At 37.5% G+C, this 23,182-nt stretch overlaps 1 protein-coding gene across 1 annotated transcript; it reads right to left on the reverse strand.

Moving 5' to 3' along the window:
* Positions 1-506: 506 nt before the first annotated feature.
* Positions 507-18,100, reverse strand: NAE1 (NEDD8 activating enzyme E1 subunit 1). Its single transcript, XM_087728563.1, has 20 exons — positions 18,001-18,100; positions 15,808-15,911; positions 15,664-15,724; positions 14,033-14,063; positions 13,244-13,315; positions 11,863-11,942; positions 11,091-11,200; positions 9,832-9,941; positions 7,160-7,222; positions 5,454-5,517; positions 5,112-5,203; positions 4,944-5,003; positions 4,699-4,832; positions 3,800-3,875; positions 3,438-3,477; positions 2,555-2,641; positions 2,015-2,107; positions 1,712-1,826; positions 1,583-1,632; positions 507-802 (listed from the first exon to the last, which is right to left on the reverse strand). The coding sequence occupies exons 1-20, from the start codon at positions 18,063-18,065 to the stop codon at positions 693-695; spliced, it is 1,617 nt and encodes a 538-aa protein (XP_087584689.1). The 5' UTR covers positions 18,066-18,100; the 3' UTR covers positions 507-692.
* Between the last annotated feature and the right edge of the window lie 5,082 nt (positions 18,101-23,182).

A 23,182-nucleotide genomic window follows, 5' to 3' on the forward strand; every position in this document is an offset into this window, starting at 1 on the left:
ATTGAGAACAACACTGCATATTATATAGTGTGTGGGATCTGGAATTTAGACCACAGCTGATCGTAGAGGAAAATCTGAGGAGTGATTTTTGTGGGCTCCATTTCTTTGTAGCCAAATATCCCCAAAAGCTGCTATAAGGATTATGAAAACCTCCAAAACAATGTTCAAAAAGATACTGGTTTCGGCAGTGGAAAGAAAAAATCAATTAAAGATTGCTGCCTTTTTCTTCACTAGTAGTTTTCAATGAATGCCCAACCCTCTTTGTGAACCAGTCTTTGCATGGGGAACATCTGTATTTTGCAAGAAACTGTCTCTTAATCATGAAGATCCAACACATTGCACTTAATACCACTCTCCATTTGCTTCAAACAGTAATTTATTTAGCACAATGTTTAAAAATACTTTCCTGAGTCCTGTAAACCAGCTAATGTTTTTGTGAAGAACAAAATGTAAAATATGGAGAATCGGTGTAGGTAATCTGGCTACATTTTGAAGAAGTCATAATGTTCACATTCCAGTATCTTTTATTGAAATGCGAGGTACATTCTTTATTACAATTTCAAAGAATTTAGAAAGACAAAAATAATACAAAGAAAGCAACTGGCATCATACATTCTTTTCAGCAATACTTTTAACAGAACAGAATGCAAATCAAAAGCAGCTACAGATTTCAACAACACAGTTTGGTTGGTTTACAGTTTGAACGTTGCTGAGGTCTGAGACATCCCATTGTAAATGTAGGTGTTATTAAATATTACAAATTGCCTGGTAACAATTTTCACAACTTCCTGAGCAGCAGCTCCTGTAAAACAGCCAAGGAATGACAAATTAAAAATATGTAACAGAAGCCAATTGATTCAAATCCAAATGCTTATTTTCTAGCTCTACATTTTTTTAACAGATACCACCTTACGTGGTATACTGTTAAATACTCAGCTCAATGGCCAATTGCACTTTTTCCATGTTAAATCTCTGGCAGTTAAAAAAAACCCTGGCAAGAGTTTTTTGTGGCACAAGCTTGTCCATAAACTGAATTTGTCAGTTGAGCCCTTATACAGCCTATCATCAACAAGAGAAATGGGGTAATAGGTATTGGAAAATTCAATTACCAACTTTGTTCCCTAAGAAATTATGGTAGGATCTTCATTATTTTTGTTAGCAATTTATGATTCCAAATTCATGTTGGTTGATCCTCCCAATTAAAATTCAAACAGGGCAATTTAATCTGGGGAGTTTTATATGCATATAAGATTTGTCACAAAAGAATAATGGCTGCAGTTTAGAGCTTATTTGTTTAATATCTCAGCGCATATATCAAAATATACGAACAACTATAGAGTAGAAACTAATATTATTGTACATGTATAAACTTTGGAAACAATTTTAAATCTGAGACATTTTTATCAGAGGAGATGGAATTATATCAATATAATGAATAGTTACTACCTCTAATCAACATAAAGATATTAGTACAATGGGCATGAGAATACAAAATAGTATCAAAGTAAGACATACTAAATCTTTTTGCGTGTCAATTGGCTTGTGGTTCACCATCGACACATGAAAAAAGCAATCTTTTTACCTCCTATGAATGCTGCTATGGTGTGTGGCTCAGCAGCTCCGTATCGACAACTACAAAAAGAAAACAAAGTTGTCATATTATAATGCATCATAATAAGATCTTGGAAAGTATTTTTTTAACAACACTTACAATTCATGGACATAATCATCTTTGACTGTTACAGGCAATCCATACTCCTGAAGAAAACTATTAAGGCAAGATTTCAGTTTTCCAATGTCATCCTCCACTTGATAGTTATAAACCCCTGAAAAAAAGATATAATTATTATAGACGGAACTAACTTTTTATTGCAAGTAAATGACATATAATTTTGTTAGAGAATATTCTATCCTATAGAAAAAGCAGAAAAGAACAAAATTACAGAAATTACAGTATTAGAGAAAGTATTCATTTTTATCTCAGAAAGGATATGATATATACATACAACCTTACCGGGGTATCTACCATTGTGTTTAAAAAATCTGTCCACAGCTCGTAACATTAGGTACAGCACCATTTCACTATCTGGATTATCCATATGAGAAGCTTCAAGAAACAAAACAAAATATAATTTACAAGAGAAAATTGTAAAAAGGCTTGAGATTAATTTAACTAAATATGTTTCCTATTCCTCAATTTTTCACATAACATATTCCACTTGCTATAAGAATGTTTCCATATCATATCTCTCCTGTCTATTCTCTCCATTCAGATTGTGACTGATTCAAATGTTATACAGGCACAATAAGAGTATTTACTGAACAATAAAAACAAGCTACACATGTGATTCATCACTGCAACATTGCATTCACAATATATACAAATTCAAAGTGGGTTTTTTGGGAGATCTCAGATCTTTCTTGCAATTAAAAACTTGCCTTTACATTATAGCAAAAATGAAGAAAGCAGAAAAAAGGCCGTGCCTCTTCTACATCAAACATATTTGATTTGTACATGAAAACACTGCAAAAGGACACAACTAAATAAACTTACTGATCTCGTCTTTGTTTGAAGTATTCAGTCCATGTTCTTCAGAAAGACATCTACATCGTACTATGCGAAGAAATGCTGAGTTACTGCCTAAACGCAGAATATCAAGGAGAGTGGGAAAATGGGAAGAGAGCAGGAGAGAATAGGTACTTTAAATATAAAGACTTAATTGTTACAACATGCGAGAGATAGTTATGTCATTCTTGCAATTATATTTCAAAACAGTATTTTAAAATTTCCCGTGGAATTTGAAGTAAAAAATTTCAAATTTTCTATAAAGTTCTCAACTGTGACTTCTAGTTATACAGCAGTTATAGAGTAGCAAAGTCCTTTTTTCAATGTTCTTCATGCACCATTAAGGCTAATTAAGAAAAGAGCATTTTAGCAAATTCAGTTTGGATACATTATTAAACAATGACTGATTCCTTACAGCATTCCTTACAATTTAGCCTTATTAACCTGCGTGACCCGTCAAAACCGCGCTCGACTAAGCCGCGCCCGATTAAACCGCGTCGCTGACGTTATCAACAGGGCGACAACAGCCAGCGTGGAGAAAGAAGGGCGCTTTAAATAGCGCTTTGAAAGCAAGCCGATTCAACTTAAGGTAAGGGTTAGGTTTAGGGTTAGGTTTAGGGTTAGGTTTAGGGTTAGGTTTAGGGTTAGGTTTAGGGTTAGGTTAAGGGTTAGGTTTAGGGCTAGGTTTTGGATTAGGTTTAGGGGGGTTAGGTTTAGGTTTAGGGGTTAATTTTAGGTTTAGGGTTCACAGCGTGCTTCTGTCTCCGCCCTGTTGATGACGTCAGCTACGCGGTTTAGTCGGACGCGGTTTAGTCGAGCGTGGTTTTGTGGTGAAACCATTAACCTGATGTAAGTAGAACGAAATACTTACAAAGCAATTTCAATTCTTTTTGAGAAATGGATTCTGGTGCCTGTGAACAAAATGCAAATTTGTTTTAATGAAATTAGAATGCCTGACAATTGTCTTCTAGATTCCTGTTATAGAATTTGATTTAATCATATGTCCATAGCTGGGGGCACATACACAATTACAATGTTTTATCTATCTTCTACAATTCCCCATTTTGGGAATCAATCATGACAAGAAATATTTCAGGCTGGCTCACCCATCCCCCTCTCTTTGTTTGGTGAGATGGGCAGTTCTATAAATTAAAAAAAAACATAAATAAATTTTACTTCATTCTTTACTTCGATGTCTTTAAGGGAATGAAAACTGCATTTTCTACTACTCACTTTGCCAACTGACTGCAACAGCTTTGCAGCATAATTAGACACAGCTTCGGCATCTTTCTTGGCTTTATCACGGTATCTTAAAAAATAAAAATAAAGTTCCAAAAATGAACTTCAGCAAATCTAACCCCCAAATCAATAGATTTCGAAATATCCATAGTTTACTTGGTAGTGACCAATGGATGCAAAGCCAACTGTACTGTATGTATGGAGTGTGCAAAGCAGTAAGAATTTTCAATATTTTATATTCAAGTTGGAATTCTCTAACCAAGAATATGAATTCTTTGAACAAGAAATTGAAAGTGGATGAAGTAATTCTTGTCCTTTCTCCAAATGAGTAAAATGGTGTTACAAAAAAGGAACTGAGGAACTTATTTTCTTTAAGTTAAGCATGTCATAAGCTTAGAGTCATTACATTGCCACAAACTGCCCAACCCCCTTTTATGTTGACTCTTATCTGGCACCAATTTCGTACTAAACTTTAGTTGACTGGATTCTCATGTATAGGCTTGGGCAATAAATCTTTTGAACTGCAACTTATGGCATGGTCCTGATTCTTTGCTAACATCTACTGAATACAAATCTGGAACCAACCAATTACAAATTATCACTTCTATATATACTGTCTCTGCCTAAATGCTTGTCTTAAACCTACAGGAAAGCTTTTTCCATTGTGATTACAACTTATTATTTGTACTATGAATTAAAAGCAGTCTTTGATATTTTTAGAGCTAGCAGATTGCAAAAATTTGCCATCAGTTTGAGAGCACCCTTATACCGAAGTTAAAGCCACCCCAAAATAGGGAGCTTATAAAGTAGTCACAATGAAAATCTTTGCAGAAAACATTGGTTTTGAAGGGGATCTCAGTACAAATATAAAACAACTGTAGAAAAATACTTACATATTTTGCAAGCTGATAAATTTACTCGAATCTGCAATCATATCTGGAATTGTACCCCTAATGGGTAAATTTCCTTGACCTTCTTTGCTCACAAACTCTTTTACAGCTCGAGCCAGAATCCAAAAAGAAGAAGTCTAAGGAGAAAGGAGAACCAAACAAGTCAAAAACCAAAATTGATTGATCAAGTTTTTATTCAGAGTGTCAGAATACTAGACTAGAATACTAAAGTGGTTTGTATTTATTACCTGCTGTGAGAGATTGATACAATGATCATCACTGAAAATATCTTCAATACAACTTGGTACCTAAAAGTCAAATTCAAGATAATATTTATTTCCACATTATTTTTTCTATTAGGAATGCAGTCACTAAGCAATTAAAAATTCTGATAGAAGGTGGCAACCTTCCTTTACCTTAGTAGCAGTTACAGCGGTGTTTACATTTTTAATGGCTTCTTCAAAGTTTTCCTCATCTTCCAGGATTCCATTTTCATTCTTTAAAATTCCTAGAAAGAAATGAAGAACCTACTGAATAAGATTTTATTAACTAAAAAATAGGTGATAAACAGACAACCTCTATCTTTTGAATTAATATTACTATGTGGGAATTCTTTAGATAGGTTAAGGAACTTCTGATAAATACTGCATGCCACTGATGTAGACTTAGACACATATTTACAGTACATTCGTCTTTAAATAAAGTTCACCCAAACATAATACTACAATAGATAGACAGAGATGGTCAAAAACTCTCACCTTGCCTAATCATCTCCCGGAAGGCCTCCTTTTCTTTGTAGTTCTTAGGTATCTGACCATTATTCTAAACAGAAATACAACAGGTTTGAAGTTTATTAAATTATGTATTAATTAAGGCAAATAAAAATTAGTTCAACATCAAAGAGTAAATGAATCTGGTTCGTGTTTTTTTCATAAGAACAAATGAGACTTAAAATTCTACTCTATTAGGAAACAAGTCAGAATTCCCATTTTACATATAATAATGCTAACCAAATCATAGGTAGATGCACCTGCTGGACGATGGGTTCAAGCAAGAATATATAAAGTGGAGCACATCAAAATGTACATATTTAAGTTGAAATGTTTAAGCCAGGATACTCGTGAGTTACAGCCAAATTCAATCAATTTTAGTGTAAATAATTATCATCAGTGGAATAAGCTATGACTAAATTAAGGCCCATTCTATGACTCAAGAGTACATGAGGTTTTTTAAAATTTTCATTTGCATACATATATAGATATGAACAGATATAGTATCTCCCATACAGGATGTGGCTAGTTTAAACAAGGCACTAAAACTAATAACAAGCTTAGCAACAGGATTTACATTAAAAAATAGGCATTCTTTGGAAGATCATGCTCCTAAAAATGTGATCTGCCCCAGAGGTGGTATTCAGCAGGTTCTGACCAGTTCTGGAGAACCGGTAGTGGAAATTTTGAGTAGTTTGGAGAACTGGTAAATACCACCTCTGCTATTCTCTGCCTCCTGAGTCCCAGCTGATCGGGAGGGAATGGAGATTTTGCAGTAACCTTCCCCTGGAATGAGGAAGGAATGGATATTTTACAGTATCCTTCCCCTGCCATGCCCACCAAGCCATTCCCACCAAACCACACCACACCCACAGAACCGGCAGTAAAAAAATTGATCTGCCCCCTGCAACTCATTTGGCCTCCTGTAAGGGCCTAAAACTTTGGCTCTGCCAAATGGCCCTGGGGCTGAAATGGGGTTGTCCCAATCTGGAGACAGCTGGTAGATTACATAAGATCCAACTTCCAACCCATTTACCCATGGATCCTTTATATAATTTATTGTTAATGTTTTGATTTTAAGGAGCAGTGTTTTAATGTTGCTAACTTTGTCTATGGTGCTTTTATAATACTGTAAGCTGCCTAGAGTCACTTGATGGCGAGATGCATAGCCTACAAATTTAATAAATACAGTTAAACGTGATGTAGACATGGGCACAATCCACCCCCAACAACCTAAGCATATGGATGAATACTTCCCCGGTGCAGAGAATAGGATATAGCTGAAATGGCATATTGGAGATGAACACTAAATTCCCTTTCTCTGCAGTGCTGCCATGCACAGCCTGCAAACAGTTTTCTGCATGCCAGTTAGATGGGAAGAAGAGATTGGGGAACAAGAAGCATTTATTGAAGTCTGTGGGGCTTCACTTAACCACAACCGGCCCAAGTTAAGGGCTTCTAAAATTTCCTCTGAATGGCATTTGATCAGCTTCATAACTAGCTACAATTCAATCTCACGTATAATTGCTTGATTCAACCCTGTGATTTCAGCAGCATGCAGGCAGCCTGTGATCAAGACTGCAGCATATAAAAGCACATAAGCCTCTCTGGTGGAAGGCATTATTCCCCCGGATCTGCAGCAGAAAGCATGAGTGACTGTAAGTTAGACTACTACCGTCAAGGTATCTACATACCTCATGACACCATTTTTCTAGATACTGGGATACAATCACAATCCATGGAATGTGGCTGTGTTCCTGCAAATGCAAAATTAAAGCAAGTATAGCGAAATAAAGAAACCAACGGAAATAGTGCACTTCTAAAGTTGGAAAGCAGGGTAGTTGGTACAAACTAAATTCATAATGCAACAAAAATAGCTAAATCAACAGAATTGCATTCGGTTAAGGGTTGCTACGAAATAATTAACTACCCCTTTTCACTTGGTGTGATAGATCGACAGAATGTAAATTGTTTCCTCAGTTTTCCATTTGATTTTGAAAAACCCCAGGGAAAAATAAGAGATTCACAATCCTAGGTTGGAAATCACAAGAAGTCAAATGGAGCTGGGCACTTTAAAGAAATTCAAAGCATTTAGATTCCTTTGAATTATATAAGCTTATTGGCTGGCTGCCCCACCTTAAAATTATACTGAAAGCATGTGGAGAAGGCAAGTCTGTAATAATGGAGCTTGTTCAAAAAGCATGCTTGGATTTGTTTTTTTTCCCCCCTAAACCAACAGACTGAACAAATTTCTATGTAACTTCAATGAGCCAGTCACCATAACAAAATCAGATTTGACATGTAACAGATGAATCCATTGATCTAGATCAAGCCCCATTTTCATCTCTGAAAAGAAACTGGTGCTCAACCCGGAAAAGACCGAGTGGCTGTTGTGTTTTCCTCCCAATAATTTGGCTAATGTTCCATCAATCAGGCTGGGGGGACAAAATTTATACCCCTCAGACAGGGTCCGCAACTTGGGAGTCCTCCTGGACCCACAGCTGAGTTTTGACCATCATTTGTCAGCTGTGACCAGGGGGGCATTTGCTCAGGTTCGCCTGATGCGCCAGTTGCGGCCCTACCTGAACAGGGAGGCCCTCACAACAGTCACTCGAGCCCTTGTGATCTCTAGGCTGGAATACTGCAACGTGCTCTACATGGGGCTGCCCTTGAAGAGCATCCGGCGACTTCAGCTAGTCCAGAATGCGGCCGCGCGAGTGATCGTGGGTGCACCACGGTTCGCCCACATAACACCGATCCTCCGTGAGCTGCGCTGGCTACCTGTTGATCTCCGGGTGCACTTCAAGGTCCTACTTACCACTCACAAAGCGCTCCATGGTAGTGGATCTGGCTATTTGAGAGACCGCCTTCTGCCTCCCTGCGTCCCATCAGATCGCACAGGGTAGGCCTCCTCCGAATTCCATCCGCCAGTCAGTGCCGACTGGCGACTACGCGGAGGAGAGCCTTCTCAGTTGCAGCTCCGACGCTATGGAACAATCTCCCCGTGGAGATTCGCACCCTCACCACCGCCCAGGCCTTCCGCACGGCCCTTAAGATCTGGCTATCCCGTCAGGCCTGGGGATAAAAAATCTTAGTTTGTCCCCTCCCGAATGATGAATGAATGTTGTGCTCTATTTTTAATATTATGTATTGTCTTATGTTTTTTTGTCTTGTACCCCCTTTCCCGTGTTTTGTAAGCCGCCCTGAGTCCCCTCAGGGAAAAGGGCGGCCTATAAATTATAATAAATACCTAAATACCTAAAATATCCTTTGTATGTCCTAAAGGTGCTTTTCTGATAGGCAACTGGATTTCCTTGTTGTTGTTTTCCTTGATAACATTTCGCTTCTCATCCAAGAAACTTCTTCAGTTCTGATCTGAAGAAGCTCCTTGGATGAGAAGCAAAATGTTTTCAAGCAAAAAATACCCAAGAAAGTCCAGTTGCCTTTTGGAAAAAGCACCTTTCGGATAATCATGATCTGGATCAGAGGTGGGTTCCTACCAGTTCGCACCTATTTGGTAGAACTGGTTTGTCAAATCTCCCGAACCAGTTAGAAGAGATTCCACCAGTGGACCTGGAAAGCAGGCCACACCTACAGAAGAGTTTCCAAAAATTTTTGAAACCCACCACTAGAGGAGAGAGATACACACAGAGAGATAGACAGACACACAGAGAGAATCACATAGAGACACACAGAGGGGAGGAGGGAGGGAGGGCGGGGCAAAGAACCACACACACACAGACTCACACAGAGAGAGAAAGAGAAAGAGAAAGAAAGGAAGGAAGGAAGGAAGAAAGAAAGAAAGAAAAAGTGAGAGATGAAAGAAAAAAAGAAAAAAGGGACAGAGAGACAAAAGGAAAGAAAGAAAGAAAGAGAGAGAGAGAGAGAAAGAGAGAGAGAGAGAGAGAGAGAGAGAGAGAGAGAACACATGGCCAGCAAACCATTCCCACCAGGTCACATGGCTGGCAAGCCACTCCCACAAAGGAGGCCACACCTACAGAGTAAGTTCGAAAATTTTTTGAAACCCACCACTGATCTGGATGATCGAGACACTTCATAGATGCCCTGTATAATAGCATATAATGCAGTTCTAGAACAAATTCAAGCAACATTTCTCATACTTATCTATGGATATTTTCAGTCTAGAGGCAACTGGACTTTATGGTTTTTTTCTTTGCAGACATTTCACATCTCATCCAAGAAGCTTCTTCGGCTCTTCTCTCAGAGCTGAAGAAGTTTCTTGGATGAGAAACAAAACCTCTTTAAAGAAAAATCAGAAAGTTCAGTGGCCTCCTGAAAAAGCACCTTTGGGACAGCGCTAATGCTTGCATGCACATACTGATGAGTTGGCCAAGCCTGTACCAACCTTTTTTTCCATATGCTCTAAATCATAAGACTGGATATGTTCTCTCAGCTCTGGAAATGGATTGTCCAGTCTCAAATCATCCAAGGCGTTATCAGGGTGAGATTCTATAACTATTGAAAGATTAAACAACATTTCAGTTCTAAAGCCATAGCATTATTGCTAAAGTCTGTGGTTTCGCCGCAATTTTGTTCCCATTATTATATAAAACATATACATATACACATATACAGTATACATATGTCTTATGTCCAGGATGTGAGGGGTCCGTGGTTATTTTCACAGCCCTCTTACTGCACGAGTCAAAATAACTAGAGACCCCTCACATCCTGGACATTAATTGTTTCAACGTCTACCCTCAAAACAACGCTATAGAGCATTGCACACCAGAACAACTAGACACAAGGACAGTTTTTCCCCGAATGCCAACCCTCTGCTAAACAGCTAATTCCCACAACAGTGTCAAATTATCTACTAAGACTCTATTACTATTATTCTTCTCTTCCTTCCTAGTACCTATCTCTTCCCACTAATGACTCTGTGTTGCTTGTATCTTTAAAATTTATATTGTTTTGTTTCCTAGTATAATTTGATTGCTTATTAATAGCTTATGACTTTCACTAAGTGTTGTACCTTATGATGCTTGATGAATGTATTCTATTTTATTTTTCTTTATGTATACTGATAGTATATACACCAAAGACAAATTCCTTGTGTGTCCAATCACACTTGGCCAATAAAGAATTCTATATTCTATAAGAGATGTTACTATGTAAGCTGCCCTTGAAGGGCTTGTGTTTAAAAAGTTGGTGTTAAAATATTTTAAATAAACACAATTCAATGATTATGCATACATTTGTAAATGATGTGACCTTTCCTGGCTATTTAACATTGCATCCAGAAGTGATAACATACAATGTAAAATCCAAAAAGTATTTCAAGTCAGATTTCAAATGATAAATTATAATTTGAAACTGATTATATTTCTTGCCTTACAAGTTACGAAGGTGATTTAAAGAATTACCTACTCTATTTTTTAATCAAAATAATCTATTTCCTTATACATCTTACATTATGGATGTTAGTTTCTGAAAATGAGCCACCTGAGATTAAAAATACGGGGGGGGGGGACATAGACACTTTGCTACTTACCATTTTAATAAATGGTTACATATTTAGGGTAATTTGTATTCACTGATTATTTCATTTGGATGTTCTTTAACAATGGAATGTTTTTTTTTTTAAATCATTAAATATCTTACCAGGATGTTCTTTAATAACAATTCTCATATAGCCTATTAGTCCGTAAGTCCTACAAATTAACAGGGGGATGTTGTAATTCCAGAGGACATCAGCTAATCTGAGCAACGTACTGAAAAACAGAAGATGTAAGGCAATTGAACAGTGAACAATGAACAGAAAATACACAGCAACTAGAATCTACCCACAAATATTTATTCCGTATACAGAGCATCTATACTTCAAGATCTTGAACAAGCAACAATATCTTGCAACTGAGATCCTTTAGCTTGCAACCTCCTGGTATATTTAAAAACAATTTACAATTTTATATTGCATATAAAGTAGCAATTCTTTGAAAGGCTTGTTATATCTGTATTTGTGTTCAAGCAAACACATGCAAAATTTCCATTCAGCCTTTTTTTGATAGAACATGAGACAGCTTTGATTTTTGACCTTTGTGTATCAAAGATAAAAAAGGACCTTGTCTGATCCATACTCACACAATTTAACATGGGAATGACAAGAGATGTCTGGACAATTAGACCACATATCACATTAAATCAAATATTACTTGTTTGGTTTTGATAGTATGTGTGAACTCAGACACTGTGGCCTAATTAATAAACCACGTTTGAACGGAGGCACAGCTGTATCAAGCAAGGAATAAAGAAAAATAACCAGCTAGAGAGATTATATCCTGAAAATAAAAACGTAGAATTTCCATTTTTACCAAACAAACACGAAATAAAACATGTATATAAAGACAATACTATCAAATTCGTTCCAGCTTACTTTTCTGGGAGTTGAGTTGCAATCACTACATTAAACCGACAGAAAAAAGAAGGATCGTTGTCTAGAAGTTTATCTGGGTTCTTGAGAAAACATAAAAAAACACGCATCTGTATTGCAGCATAAAGCAATAAATATAAAAAGATTCAGAATTAACACTTCTAGCTCAATGCAGTTCTTCATCAACTGCAAGGCTGATTAAAAAGTCAATAAATGATGGAATTTCAAAGATTAAGAGATGATGGATAATGAGAAAATATATTAATAAAAGGGGAAGATATATATAGATAAAATAGTAGTATATATATTACTAGACAATATATATTTGTTGTAATCCCAATAAGTGAAGATTAGTAGGTGGGAATTTAGGATTAGGTAATTTAATTGCATTAATAACATTAATAATTGTTAAAGTATACTGTGAGTTTAAAATAGTAAGGTTTAGAAGTTATGGGGATTTTGAGATACATTCCGGAGATTAATTAAATATTGTTGATACTTGGCATTATTAGCAACTCTACACATTTGGAACATTGAAGTTATGGTGGAATAATGAGTAATTTTTAAAATATCAAATGATATTACTTAGCAGGGAATAATAAATATAGGGCACAAAGAAATGCTATTTATGTTTAAATGAACTATTGGAAAAATGATATAGGATTATGGAAAGAGACAATAGTGTTGAAGTTGGAAAATTTGAAGTATACATATTTATTTGTATTACTATTGTTTATGTGGTTTAAAAAAGATTTGACCCAGTCAATGTACTTTCCATAAAATGTGTGTGTGTGTGTGTATGTATGTATGTATATGTGTGTGTGTGTGTGTGTGTGTGTATGTATATATATATATATAATGTATATATGTATGTATGTATGTATGTGTGTATATATATATATATATATATATATATATATATATATATATATATATATATATATATATATATATATATATATATATAAACTGCAATCAGTACAATAATCTAAAATATTTTACCCTTTGGAATCGCACGTCTATAGACAGTTCAGTTCTGTCCATCAGAGTTGGCATACCTTACCTACATTGGTCAGATAAGCCTCCTCAATCAAGACTATTCTACCTTGGCTATTATTAAATTCACATTAGAATTAATATGGATTTGTATCAACATAGTAACCACTGCAAAAGAAGACTGTCCCAGGAACAAATTCATGTTGCTTAGGGTATGAAATCATACGCCTCTTAAAAAGGATTTGTTGCTTGAAAGTGAGAAAAAGGATACTATTTTGAAATGAGCCTACACAAGAGCAAGATTTGATATTATGGTAGTAATAGCTGACATACGTTTGTGACATGTTAGCACATATGTATAACATGTGTAAAAATGTTTAATGCAAACCTCTTCCACAAAATTTCCAGAGACATCATTATTCAACTCTTGCAGCAGTTCTGTGGCACACTGCGCTCGATTCTGTTTAAAAATGATAAGCAGGTGTGTTACATTGTTGTGACTGCTATAAAAAGATTTAAAATTTTATCCTGAGTATGAGAATATAAATATCCTCCCCCCAAACCCCACCCCCACCTTTCAATAAATAGATGCCAAATTGTACTGCATGTTCCAATTTCCAAAATAAGGATTTTGGGGTAGATATAATTGTAGACAGATTACAACATTCAAGAGAGATATGCATACAGATGCTTTAATAAATATTAATGGGGAAATGTTAGGGGAAATCCTGAAGCAATTCCTTCTGAAAAATGTATGATGTTAGGGTATACCAGAAAATGTCCAGCATTGATACAGAAGGGCATACAAACTTACATAACAGGAAACAAAAAAACTGTTTTAAGTTTTGTTCAGGATAACACTTTGTTTACAAGCACCCATGGTTAGATCTTCAAAGCGAATTAACTAATCATTTGAAAAGGATTACATGCGTGTCTACCTAAGAAATCTACTTATTTGTATTAAAAGTGGGTCACACAAGGACATAAATTTAGGCTGCAACATATATTTATTTAGGAATAAATTCTCACAAGGGGATCACTTCTCTGTAGATATGTATACAATTGCCTTTTTAATCATACAAGACATTGTGTATGTGTATCTTTATTGTAAAAGGGAAAAAAATCCTATGCATTACATAACCACTCACATAAATAAACACATTTAGTATTTCCTTACTTGACCAATATTGCTTCTTTGCAGGAAGAAGCTAAAAAAGAAAAAAAATATTCCTTTAGAATTTTATCATAATCACAATTTCTAAAATAAAACAATGTAAACAGTGTACTCCAGAGAAAACTCCATAATACAATGATGGTGAACCTATGGCATGCCTGCCCGAAGTGGCACACAGAGCCATGCAATCTGGCACACGTGGCATTGCCCATTCCTCTTCCAGGTTTCTAGTGCCCATGCGCATGCAACAATCAGCTGGTATATGTGCGGCAATGCCTTCTGTTTTCTGCCCTGAGCATCAGCACCAGCCAGCTGATCGGCACACATGCGTGCGCAGCAGTTAACTGGAAGACTTGCTGGCTGGCGTGCATGTGTGTGCCGCAAACCAGAAATTCCTTTTCTGGCACGCGCATGCCCCCTGGGCAGCACCTCTTCCTGGTTGCGGCCCAGGGGAGCGAGCCCGTGTATGTGAAGCATGCGTGCCCGCATGCGTGCTTCGCCATTACTGCTCTAATATATTTTTCCTCTCTAAAATCTTGGAACATTTTAAAGACTTGCTTGAAATCAATACATCTGAGTACTGTATGTGAATTTGTAAATTCACATACATAAAACCAGTAATTCCAATCAGGGCATTTCAGGCTTAGTCTATACCAGGGGTAGTCAACCTTTTTATACCTACCGCCCACTTTTGTATCTCTGTTAGTAGTAAAATTTTCTAACCGCCCACCGGTTCCACAGTAATGGTGATTTATAAAGTAGGAAAGTAACTTTACTTTATAAAATTTATAAATCAGAGTTACAGCAAACCCCTACCGCCCACCATGAAAGCTGGAACGCCCACTAGTGGGTGGCAGGGACCAGGTTGACTACCACTGATCTATACAGATCTCTTTTATTTAAAGATTTACATTTTAATATCTCAGTTGATTTTACCATGCTATAAAAATGGTCACAAGGAATGAGGTTGAACAATGGCATGTGAATATTGACTAAGCTTCAACACGGCTATATAATATGATCAAAATCAGTAAGCAGCAAGGGTTATCTATCAATGTAAACTATATTTATAACAGCAATAAAGTATTTCACATATTTTTGTTCCATATTCCCACCAAGTTTGAAATTGACTTGAAATTATGCTTTTACCAACCATAAAACATTGAGATAGAAAGACTTAGACACAGAGAACACTATCAGTTTTCTATCCAGATAAACAATATGGAAGTATTAAAAATGGCACACAATCTAACTGTAGTTCATGGAGTAACAAGGATTTTTAAAAATCTTCCATCTACCATTGCAAATGGGACAAAAAAAATCCCATTGGATATTTATATACTTTAATTAAAAATAAATGATATTCTTGCCATAAACATTGCGGCACAATTGGCTAATCTCAAAACAAAAACAAATGTACTGTTGATTTTACACAAACATTCATTGGAATGTAGTGAAATAATTGGTAAAAGTCAGCATTAGTGGTTTTTAATCATACGTTAAAATGAAGTTTAAAGTTCCTAAGTATTTTATTTACTGAAACAAATCATTATGCTTTTGTATGATGCCATTGTTTAGACCATAAGAGGAATATTCACCGGAATATTACCCAATATTTGTAGAAAACGCATTACCTGTTTCCAACATCTTCCCCAGTGACTGGATTCCCATCTATGATTGTAAAAGATCCAATACCTTAAAGAACAAACCAAACCAGTGATCAGATTGAACTACAAATTTACTGGGGACCAATTACAGTTTTTAAAAGTCATTTATACCTGGTAGAACTAGGTTTTTGAGTATTTCTGTTCCGGTGGCTGTTGCAGTTATCACACAAACGTGAGCAGATTCTAAAGCCTCTTGTCCATGATCACCCCATAGCCTGCAACATCAAAACATATGACTGTCAAGACAAAGAACTTAACAAAGAAAATAGCAATGTCCCAAAGGTGCTTTTATTTTTCAAGAGGCAATTGGACTTTCTGGGGGTTTTTTGAAGACATTTTGCTTCTCATCCAATAAGCTTCTTCAGCTCTGAAGCTTCTTGGATGAGAAGCGAAACGTCTTAAAAAAAAAAACAACCCCAAGAAAGTCCAGTGGCCTCTTGAAAAAGCACCTTTGGGGCAACCATGACCTGGATGACTGAGAATCTCCATAGATATACATTACCAATTGTTGCTTTAAAATTTAAAATATTTCCGACTCCAAAAGGGAGAGAAAAAAATGGATTGAAAGGCAGTCTGTAGGCAGTAAAACAGAAGCATAAAATAAATGAACCAAAAGCAAAACAAACATAAAACAATCAGTCGCTCAAAATATTTATTGCTGTCTTCTCCTAGGTTTCCTGAAAGGAGGATTTCATTGTGTGTTTGTGTATACACACGCTGCATTATTCACATTTGTTTTCTAGTACGATTTGATAGCTTATTAGTAACCTTGACTATCACTAAGCATTGTATCTTTTATTCTTGATGAATATATTTTATTCTCCTTATGTACACTGAGAGCATATGCACCAAAGACAAATTCCTTGTGTGTCCAATCATACTTGGCCAGCAAAGAATTCTATTCTATTCTATTCTTCTATTCTGTTCTATTCTATTCCATTCCATTATCTATTCTATTCTATTTCATTCAATTCCATTATCTATTCTATTCTATTCCATTCCATTATCTATTCTATCCTATCCTATATTATATTTATAGATGGATGGATAGACAGAGACATAGATTGTATGTCTGCAATGAGATATTCGAATGAAATTTATTTGAAATGGAAATGCATTATACACACACACAAATATAATACTCTACATCAATGTTTCTCAACCTTGGCAACTTGAAGATGTCTGGACTTCAACTCCCAGAATTCTGGGAGTTGAAGTCCGGACATCTTCAAGTTGCCAAGGTTGAGAAACACTGCTCTACATATACCCACATACGTAATAGTCTTATACAGTATATATAAATATATATTTTATATACCACATACAGACACCTGTAGACATGCACATACATATAAGACATGTGCATATGTAACATGTGCATATGGGTGCATGGTTAAAGCATGCACATACAACTAGATATGCAAATGTGTAAGCATGCACCCTAAATTCTTATCCCTGGGGCCGAAGGATAAACAAATAAATAAATAAGGATTCCGGAAATAAGGAGCCAAGAGAGGCAGGACCATGAATGGCCATCCTCCATCCGAAGGATCCGGGCAACCGGGAGCCCGAGGAACAGTAGCCGTCCCCGGCCAGGAGGCTCCGGATGGAGAGGAGGAAGAAGAAGAGGAGGAAGAAGAGGCGAAGGGATTTGCACGAGAGACATCAGTGTTTCTAAACCTTGGCAACTTGAAGATGTCTGGACTTCTGGGAGTTGAAGTCCGGACATCTTCAAGTTGCCAAGGTTGAGAAACACTGCTCTACATATACCCACATACATAATAGTCTTATACAGTATATATAAATATATATTTTATATACCACATACAGACACCTGTAGACATGCACGTACATATAAGACATGTGCATATGTAACATGTGCATATGGGTGCATGGTTAAAACATGCACATACAACTAGATATGCAAATGTGTAAGCATGCACCCTAAATTCTTATCCCTGGGGCCGAAGGATAAACAAATAAATAAACAAGGATTCCGGAAATAAGGAGCCAAGAGAGGCAGGACCATGAATGGCCATCCTCCATCCGAAGGATCAGGACAACCGGGAGCCCGAGGAACAGTAGCCGTCCCCGGCCAGGAGGCTCCGGATGGAGAGGAGGAAGAAGAGGAGGAGGAAGAAGAGGCGAAGGGATTTGCACGAGAGAAGCGGGGACCAAAAGCAGCTGCGAAGGTTGCAACCCCCCACCCCCATGGATACGCTGAACCTCCGCCCTGCGACCCGAAGCTCAGAGAGCCCTCCTTCCCCCGCGGCCCACAGCCGGACCCCTCCGGCTCTTCCTCGCCTCAGCTGCCGGTCGTAGCGCTGCTCCTTCAGGCTGAGCCGCCCCGCCGTTCGCCCCGACGCCATGACTCCACTCCGCCGCTGGGCCTCCCTGCGCTTCCTCGCGCCGCCGGAGAGGGCGACCGAGGGCGCCGTTTCTGCGCCTGCGCGGAATCCCACTCCCGCTGCCTGGGAATGCCCTTGTTGGTGTACAGGCGATGGGATGCGCGCTCTGCGTAGAGAGCTTTGACATTGCAAAAGATGGGTGAGGCCAGAACGGGCTAGCAGGAGGAATCACTGTAATGCGTCTCCCCGGAGATGCTCCCCGGAGGCAGGGCTATAGGAGGAACGTCGTAAGCGGTTGCAGGCTTGCGACTCAGCCGGGGGTAGGTGGGTGGCTGTCTGCATCCTCCGTGCGCGGTCCTAAGCAGGTTTAGCTTCTCAAGATCCGTTGTTGCGGGAAAAGGCTCTAAACCTTCTTAGGTTCCGGAGGGAGAGGGCCAGGCAAAATTGAGAAAGTAGGAAACTGAGATCAGAAGAGGGCAGTGGTCAACACCTTGCAATTGGGGCAGGGTAGTATGTAAAGGCTGCTTGAGAGCATCTTCATGTCTTGAGTTGAGTATTAGAAGAATAGAATAGAATAGAATAGAATAGAATAGAAAATATAATAGAACAGACCAGGAATGGAATAGGAATAGGAATGGAATAGGAATAGTATAGAATAGAAAATAGAACAGTATAGAATAGAAAATATAATAGAACAGACTAGGAATGGAATGGAATAGAAATTGAATAGGAATGGAATAGGGATATAATAGAATATCTCAGGGGTTGCCACAAAGAAGAGGGAGTCAAACTATTTTCCAAGGCACCTGAGGGTAGAACAAGAAGCAATGGGTGGAAACTAATCAAGGGGAGAAGCAACTTAGAACTGAGGAGAAATTTCCTGACAGTTAGAACAATTCATCAGTGGAACAGAAGTTGCCTCCAGAAGTTGTGAATACTCCAAAACTGGAAGGCTTTAATAAGATGTTGGATAGCCATTTGTCTGAAACGGTATAGGGTTTCCTGCCTAGGCAGGGGGTTGGACTAGAAGACCTCCAAGGGCCCTTCCAACTCTGCTATTGTATCATTGTATAGAGTAGGAATGGAATAGGAATATAATAGGAATAGAATAGAATATAGAGAATATAATAGGGATATAATGGAATAGGAATAGAATAGAATATAGATAATAGAATAGGAATAGAATACAATAGAATAGAATAGAGCCGAGGTGGCGCAGTGGTTAAATACAACACTGCAGGCTACTTCAGCTGACTGCAGTTCAGCTGTTCAAATCTCACCGGCTCAGGGTTGACTCAGCCTTCCATCCTTCCGAGGTGGGTAAAATGAGGACCCGGATTGTTGTTGGGGGCGATATGCTGACTCTGTAAACTGCTTAGAGAGGGCTGAAAACCCTATGAAGCGGTATATAAGTCTAACTGCTATTGCTATTGCTAATAGAATAGAAAATAGAATAGAACAGACTAGGAATGGAATAGGGATATAATAGAATAGGAATAGGAATGGAATAGAATATAGAGAATAGAATAGGAATAGAATATAGAGAATAGAATAGGAATGGAATAGAATAAGAATAGAATAGAATATAGAGAATAGAATAGAAAATAGAATATAGAGAATAGAATAGGAATAGAATAGAAAATAGAATAGAACAGACTAGGAATGGAATAGGGATATAATAGAATAGGAATAGGAATGGAATAGGGATTGAATAGGAATAGGAATGGAATAGAATAGAATATACAGAATATAATAGGAATAGAATAGGAATAGAATAAAACTTGGGTGGTCTTCTAGTCCAGCCCCCTGCTCAAGCAGGAGAATCTATACAATTATAGACAAGTGACTGTCTAGTGTCTCTTCTTAAAAACCTCCAGTGATGGAGTGCCCACGATTTCTGGAGATAAGCTGTTGCACTGGTTAATAGTCTTCCCTGTTAGGAAGTTTCTCCTTTATTCCAGGTTGCTTCAGTCTTTGGTTAGTTTCCAACCATTGTTTCTTGTCCTGCCCTCTGGTGCTATGGAGAATAGATTGGCTAGAAATCAGAAACCAGGAGTTCTAGTTCTGCCCTAAGCACAAAGCAAACAAGCTGGGTGACCTTGGACTGGTCACGCTCTCTCAGGAAGGAGGCAATGGCCAACCACTTTTGAAAAAGCTGCCAAGAAAACTGCAGGGATTAGTCCTGGCAGCCTTGGAGAATTGGACATGATTGAGGAGAAGAACAAAAATGTATGAGATGATTGTCGTAATATTTTATTATAGAGAAAAAGAATGATAGTAAGGGATCATTTCCTCTTTCTCAGCTCTCTTATCTGAGCCCCCTTTTCTCTGCCTTCATGCATTCTGTTTGCTATGTTCATTCTTCCTCTTTGTGCAGATTTAAATATTTGGCACTTTGCTGAATGAAATAAAAAGGAACACATTCACGGTAATTTCCCCATGGCCAGATCAGTGGTGGGTTCCTACCGGTTCGGACCAGTTTGGCCGAATCGGTAGTGGTTTGGCAGCCTGGGTCACTGGAACCGGAAGCGACCCAGGCGTGCCACGCCCCTGAACTGGTTCCCTGGTCACCGCAGCCACCATCTTGTTTTTCAGTTCTGTGCATGCACAGAATAATTTCTATTGCACTGCACATGCACAGGCACAAAGTTCTAGGTTGCTTCTCTCCTTGATTAGTTTCCACCCATTGCTTCTTGTCCTCCCTTCAAGTGCTTTGGAGAATAACTTGACTCCCACTTCTTTGTGACAGCCCCTGAGATATCAGAACACTGGTATCATGTCACCCCTAGTCCTCCTTTTCATTAAACTAGACAGAAACCCAGTTCCTGCATCCATTCTTCATATGTTTTAGCCTGCAGTCCCTTGATAATCTTTGTTGCTCTTCTCTGTGCTCTTTCTAGAGTCTCTACATCTTTTTTATATCATGGTGACCAAAACTGGATGCAGAATTCTAAGTGTGGTCTTACCAAGGCATTATAAAGAAAAGGGAAAGACTGATGCTTCCGGAAGCAAATCAGTTTGGTGAATGTTGTTATAACCCAAATTTTCCTGTCTAAATAGTCTTTTGATCAGACAAATTAATGGACATCAAGATAAATAGGATATGGTAAAGTATAAACAAAGACTCATGACTCTTAAAATGTCACCTGAAAAAAAGCTAAATTAATAAAATACAAATAACATTATAACAAACTTAAATTGACCTGGTTCCTGAATCACACAAAGGCCTACTGTGCATTTTTGTTGGTTTTGGTTTAGTATGTTGGATGAACAAAGCCGTATCATGGTTGAAACAAACCATGGCTTATTGGCAAACCCAGCCTTAAGTGTATGCTGTGAATTCTATTTTGAGATGTTAATACCAGAATTACTGTGGAATTAAATGAAATTGTTTATAATTATAGTTTATAATTATATTTGTAATTATGGTGTAATTATATCTCATTTTTATAATTATAAATTTTAAAATATTATGCTCTACTTCAAAATATCATTCTTGATAGGGTAAGCAGTATAAACATCAATTAAATAGAACATTTATTGCGGGGGTGGCATTTGTCTATAATTTCAGGTATATAATAAAGAAGCAGCTCATATAACTTTCTTTAGAAAGCAACATGAATGAATATTGTACAGTCGCTGAGACAGTATCATGAATTTCAGAGCAACCTCTGAAGACACAGAAAATTGTTTCAAAAATGGTCATAGAAAGAATTGTCAAGTGGAGCATATTTATCACAGCATGATCGAATTCTTCCACAACACTCCTGTTGAAAGCAATGAGGCTCTGTAACTCTTAATCTGCATGTTATACCAAACTATGTTTAACCATGGTTTATTAAATCAACCCCAGCAGCAGGGATTGGGCAACTTCATGGGTCAGAATTCATGTACCATGTGAAACTTATGATCTGCACTTAAAAAATAGGTTAAAGGTAAAGGTTAAAGTTCTTCCCGACTCTGGGTGTGTGTGTGCTCTCCATTTCAAAGCCAAAGAGCCAGCACTGTCCAAAGACGTCTCCGTGGTCATGTGGCTGGCATGACTAAATGCCGAAGGGGCATGGAACGCTGTTACTTTCCCACCAAAGGTGGTTCCTTTTTTTTTTCTACTTGCATTTTTAGATGCTTTCAAACTGCTAGGTTGGCAGAAGTTAGGACAAGTAACGGGAGCTCACTCCATTACGCGGCACTAGAGATTCAACCTCTCTGATCGACAAGCTCAGTGTCTTAGCCACTGAGCCACCATGTACCTTACACATTAAAAATAAAAATAGGATAGCCACGTATTAATAATTGCTATTAATATTAAAGTTAATGCTCTTTCATCATGTATTTTATTAAAAACTACATTAATAGCCAATGGCAGCCATGTCAAAGAAGGCTCAGGTTGTGCATCTCTGGATTAAAACATATACATTGCTTCACAAACCAGACCACTGTTCCCACACATATATTTCAAAATTGGCTGTTGAAATGGTGTTTCTCATGAACGACTCCAGTGATAAATTGTTTTATGAGACCTTACTCTTCACTAAGAGATAATAACATAGGAGGAACTAAATTCACATTATGGCTCTCGTTCAAGGACAGTATTATCTGTGTGCTGTGGAGGTTAATTTGTCCTTGAATAGAATAGTGATGAGACTTTAGTTCATAAAACGTGTACATGTGTATACGCACATGCACACCACACACCACACATGCACAACACACAACAACACATGCATACACACCAACCTTTGCAGGATGACCAACATCTTTGTTTTTAGGAGGCACTGTAAGTCAGAAAAGTTTACAGATGTCCTGCAAGATTTAACATCCATTTAGAAGGTCCAAAAGACAATATATAATCTACCTTTGCATTTTGCATTTAATCCATACTTTGATTAAGTTGCAATTGGCTGGATGTACATGTAATGCTGACCCATCAAGTCTATTTATTGTACAAGGGAAACTTCAATATTAATAGCTGGCTTAGATAGTAAAACAAAAACAAAACTATCCCACTGTAGATATATACTGATCTGTTATCCGGCAGTTTTTTGACATTTAAAACAGCTGCTTTTATTATGCCATAATTCCAGGTGAAATTGTAAAATGGCCCATGATTCAGTCTATAATAAATGTATTTATTTAGT

Source organism: Thamnophis sirtalis, unplaced genomic scaffold (assembly GCF_051295495.1).
Source record: "Thamnophis sirtalis isolate CommonGarterSnake01/CBP01778 unplaced genomic scaffold, rThaSir2_p1.2 scaffold_14, whole genome shotgun sequence".
NCBI lineage: Eukaryota > Metazoa > Chordata > Lepidosauria > Squamata > Natricidae > Thamnophis > Thamnophis sirtalis.